Genomic DNA, 13,150 nt, shown 5'->3' with positions numbered 1-13,150 from the left:
GTTCGTCGCCTTGATTGTTGTTCGTCGCCATCGATCGGGTGAGTGCCATGCAACTCTTTGTCTCGGGGATAGAGCGAGGCTAAAAATAATCGAAGATTTTCTTCCTCTTTCCCACAGACGGCGCCAGCGATGATGCCGAAAATATCACCGGTGAGTTCCAAACACTCCTCAAACGAAAGCAACACCTGCAAAAGTAAAACGAAGAACCTAGAAGAGAGCACCGGTGTGGTGTCGGCCGAATACCCTCCGAAGGTCAAGTTAGAATCTTGTTCCTTTAACCCTAGAGTGCTAGAGTTAAGAATATTATGCGTACCTTCATACCTAGGGTTTCTGGGGTATTTATATTGAGTAGAATTACCTTTCTTTAAGGATACAACTTCCTTCTCAAGTTCCTTTCCATATAGGAGTCTTCCCAAACGTGCGTCGCAAGAAGTCCAAATATACACGTTTGCGTGGGGATAAAGCAAAGGCTTATCCGAAATGTATCAAACGACATGCCACGTGGCAGCCATAATTAATTTATACAGGACGGATATTCAGCAACACCCAACCGTCATAGCTGGGTCACTCATGGTGTCGACCCGTCATCTTTGTCCATCCATTTACTATTTTTATCCCCTTCACATTCTATTTCATTTTTTTATAAACTTACAAATGAATTGTTAAGCATTGAAGGGTCCCTTACCGACATTTCAAGTATTTTCCATTTTCTTGGCAGGTGTTCGCGGATCAAGATCACTCTTGTGATCAATTTCATCATTAAATTCTTTTATCAATATTGGTTTTTAAAATATATACTAACCTCTCGGCTCAAATCCAGTCTTATTTCCTTCATGTGTATAAAATTTAGATTAAGAATTTTGAGATAGAATTTGATTCAAAGTTGGAATTTATGAATTATCAATGTTTTTTTTTTTCTTTTGTTTGGCTTTAAAAAAAAATCCGTGAATTTTGAACTTTGACTTTTCAAGGACCAAATTCAAAATATAAATTCCATAGAATTAAACTCTAAAACTAAAAACTTTGCTATTTTCATACCATCTGACATTACTACTTTTCAAATTATTATGCCACTATTACTGGAACATCATTTTCACCACATCACCACTTGCACTTGCCATCGCCACCACCATTACCATATTTGTCTTTGCCAACACCGTTGTCACCACCATCACTTGATGTTGTTGCCATTCACCTTCCTCACTCGTTAGCATTGTCCATACTGCCACCATTATCACTGCTACCACTATTATTACCAGCATGCACACCATTCCACTTCCATCATTAAGTTATTGTAGCTACCATTATAGCAATTACCTCATGCACACATTGTACACCTGGTTAAAGATTTTTTTTTTTTTTTAAATTTATTTCAAAGATTTCATCGTATAATATTCTTTCTATTCAAATTAGATGATTGTTTCCTTTTTTTTTAATTTATAAAATATATTGTATAATATTTTTAGAAAATTATTAGGTGATGTGGTGCTCATTCCTCTTATATTCATAGTAGCACATAGGGTAAATCAGGGACGGACCCAGGTGGGGGCCTAAGGGGGCCCGAGCCCCTCGTGGGCCCAATTTTTTTTCCACAAAAAAAGGGAAGAAGACTTGGGCCCCCCGTTACTTTGTAGCCTAGGCCACCCTCCAAAAATCATGAACCATCCCACTGATCCTAGCCAGCCAGCCCAGAGCCCATGTAAATCTAAAAAAAAAAAAATGTAAAAAAAAGAGAGTAAACCTACTAACCCAGTAGTCCAAAACCAAATGAAAAAACGAATGAAAAAAGAAGAAGAGAAATTCAAAGGCCAGACAAAGAGTGAGAGGCGAGACAGACTTAGAGAGTAGAGAGTAGTACTGAGAGAGAGTGAGAGGTGAGAGAGACCCATCTTGCTGCTGCTCACGTTGTGACACCACCACCACGCGAGAGAGAGCCATCTCGCTGCCCATGCCGCTAACACGTGAGACTCATCTCACAAACCCGTCCCAGTCCCTATCAGTTGTCGCAGACCCAAACGGCCACTCACCAATGCTGCCACGCCAATGCGAGACCCATCTTCCCGCCGATTGTTCGATCTGTCTAGCCCAGCTTCGTTGCTTTAGCCTTCACAGTTCACAAGTATTTAATCTATCCTTCAAAACCTAATATAATTTTTGATTGTTTATGAATCTCATTATCTAACAATCTGTGCTTGTGGACTTGTGGTGTTTGTGTTTTTACTGATAGTGATGAACTGATGTTGGTGATTGTGAATTGAATCTGTGCCTTGTGGTGTTTTTTTTTTTTTTTGTGGCTTTTTGGCTTTGTGACTCTCTGTCACTTTGTGTTTATGACTCTCTCTCTCTCTTGTATTATATAGATAAGAGAGATAGAGAGAGAGAGAATATATCAGTGTAGTGTTTGATTGTTTGTTGATTGATAGTTAGGCAATAAAAGGGACAAGTGATAGAAAAAGAAATGGTAAAGTTAGGAAAAGTTTTTGGGGGTAGTGCATAATAAATTTATAGTGTCGGTAATGGGACTAGTTGAGGGTCAGATATCTGGAGACAAGACAAAGACAAATAGATAAATAAATGTAGAGATACAAAGACCAAAGACAAAAGACAAAAATAAATCATATAATATAGTAAATTGTCACATAAATTTAAGAAAATAATAGTGATTCACTTGCGCCTATTGTTAACTCATAATGCTAAATTAGATAAATTTATGAATTGAAAAGAAGTGAAAATACTAAATTTATACATTGAAAAAGATATAGCTTTGACATTTAGTTTGGTTTCAATCATAGATGATTTTGAATATTTAAAAGAGCGTTGAGTTCCCTTTTCATAGATGATTGTATTAAAAAATAATAGTGTTTCGTGTCTTTTATTTTTTTTTTGGCAGTTGATTGTATTTTAATATATTAAGAAATAATGACTTTTGTGTATTTGTTTTGGTTGATAGTTTTTTAATAATATATGGATGCGTATTTGAATTTTTTTTTTTGTTTATCTACGGCTCCCCTAACTTGAAATCCTAGGTCCGTCCCTGCTTTGGTGCTATTATAATGCTTTACTAACTTGAAACACCTCGCTAGGAGAACCTAGCGAGGAGCTCAATTTAGTCCCATTAATTGGAAAATTTTTGAAAATTTTTAAATCTTCATTCAATTACAAGGTCATAGATAAATAAAGAGAAAAGTTGGATGAAAAATGAGAAGATTGAAAAGGTAGAGAGAAGTGTGAATATAATTAGTAAAAAAAGTGTATGGTTAACAAAATGCTAATATGAATGCCTTAAAATGCTAATATCAATTTATAATGAAACTTTTTCTCAAAAAAATTTCTAATGAAAAACTATCTATTTAAATATTATCCTTAAATGAATGCTTTTGTTGGACAATGATTAACAACAACGATGTTTTGGGAATTTTTTGTGTGTAAACATCGGTGATTGAAAACTACCTTCATACCTAGTACCTACTACCTACTACCTTCATACCTAGTACCTACTACCTACATACCTTCGAATAGACAACACATTATCATAGTCAAGAAACTATTTATTTGAATATTATCCTAAAATTAATGGTTTTGTTGGACAATGATTAACAAAAATGTTTTTTGGGAATTTTTCTTGTAAATAGTGGTGAACTGATGATTGAAAACTAACAACTATCTTACTTAATTTTTTTTTTGAGTAAACAGTAATATTTATTATAATATATATAAAATTGTAATATTAGTATTTTAAATCAAATTTATAATATATTATTTAATTAGAGTACAGCTACAGATGTTAGCCTTTTGTAATTATAAATTGGAGTCATCAATATATCATAGTCAAGACATTATCATCATTTATTTAGGAAAATAAATTTTGTTACGTATATATATACACACACACTCTACTACTAGAACCCCTTCCCTCCCAATCCTCCCTCTTAAGTCTCAACCCCTAGGTACTAATACCCACTGTGGCAAAACCAATTGGGTTATTGGCAAACTATCCATAATGTTAATCTTAAACAATATTCTAATTCGAAGAAATTTGTTAATGACACGCACCACACACTCAGGGGGAAAAAAACTTGAGTTACTTTTTTTTGAGAAACAAAAACTCGAGACACTTGATTACTATTTTTTTTTTAGAGAGCTTCAACCTATGACATTTGTTTCTGATGATAGTTTTTTATCATTAGACCAAGACACCAATTGGTTTTTTGGTGTAAGTAGTGATTGGACCTATATTTTTTATTTAATTATTAGAGACTTTACGAGTTGAGATAAATTAAACCCACGAGACACTTGACTACTATAGTACTAATGTTTAGTTTTGCTAAGCTCACTAGCGGTGAGATATTCTACAACAAATTCATCAGTGAAAAAAGTAAAGTAAAAGGGTAAAACGTTAATGAAAAACCAGTAATATCTCAATTTAAAATGGGATGAATGCTTCAAAAAATAAATTATAAGCAATGCAATTGAATCTATATCCCTTTGCTCTTTGAAGCTTTGATGGTACCCACAGAGAGAGAGAGAGAGAGAGGATCACAATAATTTTTCCTTTAGTCGATGTTCTTTCCTTTAATAATGGTGATATAAAATGTAAACAAAATTCTAGGATATCGATCGGTTACTTTTAATATTTAATAATCATTAGAGTAAATTCATGATATCTTTTATATAACAGAATTTTACTCTCCGATTGTTGTTTGGGAACCATTTAATTCCCATGCATTTTCATTTTCTATTATAATGTCATACATATTGCTAAGATTATCATGTAGAATGATGAACATTGAAAATGTATAATGCATTAATTTTTTTTAAAAGTGATTTATTTCTTACGATTCAATTGTTACAACAAGCAAGGCAGTGGAGATTCAAACCTTGATTTTCCGAATAAAGAAGACTAAACATTGCTACTGAACTACAAAATGTGAGTCCTATACAACTATGGAATCCACATGGAATCTACTAGCCCAACAAACCTTGTTTGACATACCCCAACTTGATGCATTGAGTTGGTTTTACATTGGTTGATGTGTACTTAGATTGAGTTATGTTATTTTTTTTTTTCGAGCTTAGATATGGTTTGGGATGGCAAAATTTTCAACCTAACTAACCCAACCCAATCCACACTATTAATAGTTTATAAATTATATGTATTTTAAATTTGTTATTTTGATATATTTTAGGTTTCAAGACCTAGTTTAAATTTGTTAGTTTGATTTGTTTTAGTATTTTGAGAGTTAATTTTTTATAAAATTTGAATATTAAGCCTAATTGTTTAACTTGTAATAATTTATTTATTGAATAATGAGTTTAAATAATTGAATGAAAAACCCAATATATATATATATATATATTTATAATTAAGATCGCGACCCATGCATAGAAAATCTTAGCTGTTAAATGAATTCTATTACTAATTTTAAGTAAATGGAGAAGTTCCTATTTTTCCATGCACGTCTCTACATATACTATGAAAGGCACGATTGCACGGATAAGATGTATTATTAGTCAACTATTTATCGGAAATAAAATCCAAAATTAAGAAACTCCCGAGGATCGAGGGCTAATTCGAAATACCAAAAAACCACAAGGGGTTTACAAAAAATAAAAAATAAAAAACATGAAAGATGCAAAACCCGGATTGAGCTAATCTAGTCTGAAATTGTGAGTCAGACTCAGACCAACCCCCACGTAGACGCAGAGGCAGAGGCAGACGCGGACATATATATATATAAATATAGAGGTGCTACGTCCACAACATTTTTACAACGTTTTTACAACAAATCATAGGTGGTTAGTTGTTATTGGTTCAAATTTGAATCTAACACTAAGATTACTTTTTTGCCCCAACAATAACAACCAGTAACATCCTGCCACTTAGGATTTGTTGTAAAAATATTGTGGACATATCATTTCTCATATATATATATATATATATATATATATAGTGTTCATTTTCATTTAATTCTCACCTTTATTTTCTGCTCAATTACCTTACAAACCTAACCTCAACCTCCATCTCCACTCACTACCTTCCCTTCTTTCTCTCTTTCCTCAAAGAAAAAAAAAAAGAGCTCTCTATCTACTGAGTTGTAAACATGGCTGAATCGGTGGAGCTACCGGGTCGACTCGGCATCCTTCCCTTCCGTAACAAGGTCCTTTTACCTGGCGCCATCATTCGTATTCGATGCACTTCACCTAGCAGGTATACTCTCTCTCTCTCTTATTGTTCAAAATTCAATACATATTTTCTTGAAGGTTCCAATATTTCTCTCTGTTGAAAATTTAATATTTAGCGGTTATGCTTATGGTTTCGTTTGGTTGCTGAGAAAATTTCTGAGATGATAAACATTGCAGGTTTTCATTTTAAGTGTTAATCGGGAACTAGAGGAACACAGGAGTAATTTTTAATCATTATTTGTAAAAAGAAAAAAGAAAAAATAGGAATTAGAGGAACAGAGACCTCCAGCTGCGCACCGAGCTAACAGCTAATCAGCTTAACGTGTTTTTTTTTTTTTTTTTTTTTTTTTAAGTTTTCAAGTTTGTTCTCTTTTTCTTGAAAACCAATCGGAAATTATACTCTTCCTTTTTTAGTTTTTGTAGTCGATAATTCGATCTACTTTATTTGAAACGGTGTCGTTGATTTCGAGGTAATTCTGCGTTTGGTTGCTCGGAAATGGTAGGAATTGAAAAGAAAACCTGAAAATTTCACATGATTCTTCTAATTTCAACGCGTCAGTATATAATTTGCCAAGTTTTTCTTATATATTCTCTCTTTTGCTCTGCAATTAAGGGGAGGATTTTTTTTTTTTAAATTTTTTTTATTTAAAATTTTTAAAATGTAATGCAAAAAAATGGTTTGGTGTTAATGTAGTGTAAAATTGGTGGAGCAAGAGCTGTGGCAGCGGGAAGAGAAGGGATTGATTGGCATTCTTCCAGTTCGTGATGCTGCTGAGACAGCAGCAGCAGTTGTCCCCATGTTATCTCAAGGTGATCTTTTGACTTATTCACTCTTTTGGTATCTATGAATGATGAGTTTGTTTCCATTGCCACGTGCGTGTGCTTGTGTTTGATGGCATGGGAAATTATTATTTTTTGTGTTGTTGGAATTTATAGGCGTGGGGAGTGATTCCGGAGAGAGAAGCACAAGAGTTCAAGTTGGTACATCTGATTCTCAAAGGCTTGATGTCAAAAATCAACAGGAAAATATTCAATGGCATCCCAGGTATGCTTCATTGCAGCGTCAATTGTGTTCTGCACTGGAAATTTTTGGCTAACATTGTTATTGTTGGATGTTTGAACAAGCTAGAATGTGAACTGTGAGCTTGTTATGACTTGGTATCTTATTTCGCAGAGGAGTTGCAGCTCGTGCTTTACATTTGTCAAGAGGAGTGGAGAAACCAAGTGGGAGGGTCACATACACGGTCATCCTTGAAGGTTTGTGCCGATTCAGTGTCCAGGAACTTAGCACCAGAGGAACGTATTATACAGCACGGATATCTCCTCTTGAAATGACAAAGACCGGTTAGTTGTTGTTTACATTCTTCCTTGCATATGTATGTTGATGAAATATTTACAGGGAGATATATTTTGGTTTATTGTTTGATTCACTTTCTCACCGTATGATACTATTCCATTGTGACTCTAACCCAATAATGCCTGCCCCAAACCTGACTGTTTCTAACTCTATAATCAGCGGTCCTAATATGAAATATAGATATCAAAGGGGTTTTAAATGCTTAATATACATAAAGAGTATGGAGTGATGGGAAAACAACTAATAAAAAAGAACGATATGATTCTTTACTCATGGTTTTATGCTTAAGCACTAAACAGGAGTCATTGCTTTGGATGTGTGTGCATTAAATCCTTGCTGCTTAGTATGTTGTTCTAGATTCTATCAACTTCTTTAAGCATATCATGAGATCACTACTGTTTCCTTGTCTGCTGACAAGATAATTACTTCTTAATTCTGAAATCTTGACCAGAGATGGAGCAAGTGGAGCAAGATCCAGATTTCATAACATTGTCTCGTCAATTTAAAGCAACTGCCATGGAGTTGATATCTGTTCTTGAGCAGGTAAAACTTTTGGTTAGAATCTATTCCAATTCTTTAGAAACCTTTTTGGGAATGAGTATTTCTCTTTTGGTTGTGTTATATAATAGGAAAAGCATGCTCAAGGGCATCTTACGCTGGAAGCAGTTTTATACATAACTTGCAATTTTTCATTCTAAAGTTTCTTGTGCTTGTTTGAAAATATTTAAGATATTTGTGTTATCATTAGTAACTTATTTTTGTGACGACAAATTTTTCTTGTAATTTTTTCTTAATTGCAATCTAACTTATAATTGTTTAAGGACCACACCTAATAACCGGAGGTCACTAGTTTGAATCTTCCCTTCTCCCTCTCCTTGGGCCAAAACTTATAAACAAAAAAGTTTTTGATTACCAATAAATTGCCATTACTCCCAACAGTAACATGTGAAATTTTTTTAACTTCTTAAATAAGAGGTTGAGTGGAGACAAGTTTTGAATTAAGGACCACTTGCTCTGATACCATGATAAATTACCACTAGTCCTAATAGCTTAAGATGGTAGGAAATAGTGAATTTACTCATTTTAACATATCTTTTATGTGGCTCCGTTTCTTCTTGGTGAATTGTGTTATATATATATATATATATATAGATTTTGATAAGTAAAATGAATTGTGCTTATATTGTTATTAAATTATCATGGATGAGATGTAAATAATGTTTGATCTGGAATCTTTTCATCATTAGTTGATATTTTATTTTATAGATTAATTATCTTTGCTTTTCAAAATGATTTTTTTGGTCACATTTGTTTAGTGTGAAAAGATGCTATATTAGCATGAGAACAAGCACACACTGGTGAGGACACCAAATTGGTTCTATTTAATGATGATTGATTTTTTTTTCAATGATCGATCCGATTTTATTATTTTGGTCTTGTACTTGTGATTTGGAACTGTTCGACTATTATTTTAGGAGATTTGACTTAATTTGTGACTCACATTATTATTTTTCTTATTATTTATTTTTAGGAAGCCGCATACAAGTGATGGGTAATATGTTTGACACTGTATTTTGTAAACTTTAGGATATTTTGGGAAGAATAAATATTTCTTCTTAGGAATAAACCAAATTTGGGACTCTCGCATTCTGGGGATCTTCAGATTCATAATCAAATCAAATGTGACACACCAAGAGCCTTGTAGCTCAAGTAGTTGGCACCTCCTAATGTATCCGATGAAGATATATATGTGTGTGTGTGTATATATATATTTGAAAATATTTTAAGAGTGGACAATACCACATTTCTCTCAAGAAGTAGGTCTAGCAAACCAAAACTCAGAAAAAGGGGGCAAATAATTCATGGTGAAGGGGATATACTTTTGTCCAGGGAATTGGTGGGAATTTTCCCTACTCCACCCCTTGCTCTGCTATTGCTGGAATATATCCCATAAGATTGATTTATTTATAGGTTGGGGAACTGTCATCTTTTTTTTTGCTGCATGCATATTTATGTTGTTATCCTTCTATCAAAAACTCACACATTCTTAAATGTACTCATAGAAACAAAAAACAGGAGGAAGGACAAAAGTTCTTTTGGAGACAGTTCCTGTTCACAAATTGGCGGATATCTTTGTTGCTAGTTTTGAAATAAGTTTTGAAGAGCAACTGTCTATGTTGGATTCAGTTGATTTGAAAGTAAGGCTTTCAAAAGCTACTGAAATAGTTGACCGCCATTTACAGGTAACTTCTAGATGTTGTTTGTGGTTGACATCTGGTGCATTTGCATCCGGGTATTTTGAGGATTCTTTGGCTTATATGTAGTCATGTTAATGGTTACTTGTGACAGTCAATACGTGTAGCAGAGAAGATTACACAGAAGGTTGAGGGACAGTTATCAAAATCACAAAAAGAATTTCTTTTGCGTCAGCAGGTTAGCTTTCTAACAATATATATTTATGTAGATATATTGGAGTGGAAAGAGTTAGATATATTCACAAATTGTGCCCTTCACCCCTCCTTTCCTCAGTGTGAATGTTTCTTAATGGGGGCTTGGTCCCAATGGCCCCAGTGCCTATCATCGTAAAGGTGGAAGGATGATTTTTTCATTTCAACTTCATTGGTTACTTGTTACTAATGTCTTAAGACATGTGAAGGGCTTGTCCCTTCAAGAACTTTTTACTGGAAAACAGTCTTGTTTTAGAGTCTTCATATCTCTTGAGGTACAAACCTTGAATTATTAGATGCATCACCATACTTTTTGTGAAGGATTCACCTTATATATTAAAGGAAAAAAAAAAGTTTATTTATCAAACTAAACTTTTCAAGTCAATTTCTGTTCCAATTTTTCATAAGTTGCATGTGAACTAATATCTTACACCATAGATTCCTCTATATGGGGCCAAGGGATTAGGCCTAACTTCCTGAAGAGTAGGCATGATCTCATTGAGCACTTCCTCACTTCTTTAGAATCTCAGCTTCCCCTTTCCTTGGGGCCAAACTTATCCAAACAAGAAAAAAAAAATCTCCACTTCTCTTTTCTGTTGATTGCCATTCTTATTATCTGGATTCTACATACTAACCAGAAAATGGTGACTTAAACTTATCCGTTACAATATGTTGCAGCTATGCTGTAGGGTGGTTTGCAATGTTCCCTAAACTACAAACTTTTGCAGTTAACACCTTGATTTGTAATGTTAGCCACGCCATCTAAAATTAGTGTCAAACTTAAGAAATCAATGGGTTGGTTGGGTGGTGGGGTGTACTAATATGTCAAAATTAATAGGTGAGTTCCCATTAATTTGCAAAGTCCATCCCAATCAGCTTACTAATATGGTAATTTTAACATTGGGTTTGGATGGGGGGTTGGGCATTACAAATATTCTCAAATTAGGGTGTGATTGCAAAAAATTGTAGTTTAGGTTGGACATTACAAATGACCCCATAGTTTAGGTGGATGGCTATAATTAACCCTTATTACTTTTATTTTTTCCACATTTGTTTGTCTTTAATTGTGCATTGACAAAATATTTATTCTGTTCTTTTACTATCTTTAGCTGCTCTATTTATTCCTCTTCCTTGGCTACAAAATCTGAAACATATTTCAGATGAGAGCTATAAAAGAGGAGCTGGGTGACAATGATGATGATGAGGATGATGTTGCTGCCTTGGAAAGAAAGATGCAAAGTGCAGGAATGCCTTCAAATATCTGGAAGCATGCACAGAGGGAGTTAAGGTATGATCTGTTGAGAAATGTGGATAAAGGTCAACAGTCTGTGGGCTTGCGGACAAATAATGTTATGGTGTTTTCATAAAAGTAGTTGATTCTTTTCATACTTTGGATGTTGGTAAAACTTTGACGTGGCATGCATTTACATCTTGAAATAATATGAGTTATCCGATTTATCATCTATGGTATTCTGATCAGTAATTTTTGGGGAGACATCTGTCCTTTAGGGAGTGATATTGTGTTGGTATTGCAATGGTCATCCAGAGCCAAGCTACTACTAATTTCTTTTCATCTTTCCTCATCTTTTCCTTGTTATTGAGTAGACCTCCTCTGCTTTCTTTATTTTGTTTGCTTTCTTGTCATAAAGTCTCAAATCACTTTTAGAGATGAGAAAAATGAAATACTGATTTTTAATTCATTATGAAGTACCATTTACTGTTGAAGCATCATTCTGAACACTCTTTACCTGTATATTTTGGTTTTTGGGAACTGATTATAATTGCTGGCTGCCTAAAGAAAATGCTTCAAAAAATTTGTAGTTGATGGCCATTTAAAAATTTTTTTATTGATAATAATCAATTTCTCACTTTAAAACGAAAGCTCGTATATTTTGGTTTTTGAGAACTGATAATAATTGCTAGCTGCCTAACGAAAATGCTTTAAAAAATTGTAGTTGATGGCCATTTAAAAAATTTCCATTGATAATAATCAATTTCTCACGTTAAAATGTTCTGGGAAGCTTGAGTTGAGAATTTGAGTTTTTAATGCAATGAATCTGAGTTTTTGAACTGTGAAATGCCAGAGGATACCGTACCAAAAGGACTGGGTATAAGGAACTGTTGATGAATCTTGTTGTTTCTTGTTTGTCAAATTTTATCTCTAGTACCACTTGCTGTCTATGCTTTGATCAAGTGGCATGGTTCTCATTATTAATTTACCGATTCTCCCAAAAATTTAAGCTATTGGGATATGGTAAGTTTAATCATTTAACTACATACTTCTAACACTCCCTCTCATGTATGGGCAAACTACCTTTTAATAGGTGAGGCCCAATGCGTGGGGTTTTAAATGAGAGGTAAAGTAAAGGAGACAGGGGTCAAACTTAGGACCTCTTGAACTAATACCATGTTAATTTACCGATTCTCCCAAAAGCTTAAGCTATTGGGATATGGTAAATTTAATCCTTTAACCACATACTTTTAACACTCATATTTCAAATTACAGAAATTGAGCAGTGGACTTGCATTTAATTTTTTCTGCATTTTTATTTTGAAATCTCAGGAGGCTTAAAAAGATGCAACCTCAGCAACCTGGATATAATAGTTCACGAGTTTACTTGGAGCTTCTTGCTGATCTGCCTTGGCAGAATGCCAGTGAAGAACTTGAGTTGGATTTGAAAGCTGCAAAAGAACACCTTGATAGTGACCACTATGGTTTAGTCAAGGTCAAGCAACGGATTATTGAATATCTGGCTGTTCGAAAGGTTAACCAATTTTATAGTTCTTGTTGCGAGTAGTATTTTAATGTTTTTTAAGTTTTGAATTTGATGTTTATTTGGAGTGAATTCTTTTTGTTGCAGCTTAAACCAGATGCAAGAGGTCCAGTCTTGTGCTTTGTTGGTCCACCAGGTGTTGGGAAAACATCTTTGGCATCATCTATTGCTGCTGCTTTGGGCAGAAAATTTGTACGCATATCACTTGGTGGAGTTAAGGATGAGGCCGATATTAGAGGGCATAGGAGAACATACATTGGAAGCATGCCTGGGCGTCTTATTGAAGGGTTAAAGGTATTATTATTATTATTTTTTTGGGTACAATATTGACCTGTCTTCTTGCTACTTCTTTTGATAGAAGGTATATCATATCATATGCTTGCAATTGT

The 13,150-nt window shown here is 34.1% G+C and overlaps 1 protein-coding gene across 1 annotated transcript in view; it reads left to right on the top strand.

The window, feature by feature from the left end:
• The first annotated feature begins 5,971 nt into the window (after positions 1–5,971).
• LOC142612911 (lon protease homolog 2, peroxisomal) overlaps positions 5,972–13,150 on the top strand; it is a 16,744-nt gene continuing 9,565 nt past the window's right edge. The window contains exons 1-10 of the mRNA XM_075785085.1: positions 5,972–6,208; positions 6,878–6,993; positions 7,120–7,228; positions 7,358–7,527; positions 7,992–8,083; positions 9,604–9,783; positions 9,890–9,973; positions 11,148–11,275; positions 12,551–12,752; positions 12,849–13,055. Of these exons, the coding sequence (XP_075641200.1) occupies positions 6,102–6,208; positions 6,878–6,993; positions 7,120–7,228; positions 7,358–7,527; positions 7,992–8,083; positions 9,604–9,783; positions 9,890–9,973; positions 11,148–11,275; positions 12,551–12,752; positions 12,849–13,055 (1,395 nt within the window). The 5' untranslated portion in view covers positions 5,972–6,101. The remainder of the gene's footprint in view (positions 6,209–6,877; positions 6,994–7,119; positions 7,229–7,357; positions 7,528–7,991; positions 8,084–9,603; positions 9,784–9,889; positions 9,974–11,147; positions 11,276–12,550; positions 12,753–12,848; positions 13,056–13,150) is intronic.

Source organism: Castanea sativa, chromosome 10, assembly GCF_040712315.1.
Source record: "Castanea sativa cultivar Marrone di Chiusa Pesio chromosome 10, ASM4071231v1".
Lineage (NCBI taxonomy): Eukaryota > Viridiplantae > Streptophyta > Magnoliopsida > Fagales > Fagaceae > Castanea > Castanea sativa.
Note: the sequence above shows the minus strand (reverse complement) of the source record. Positions and strands in the feature narration are given on the sequence as shown.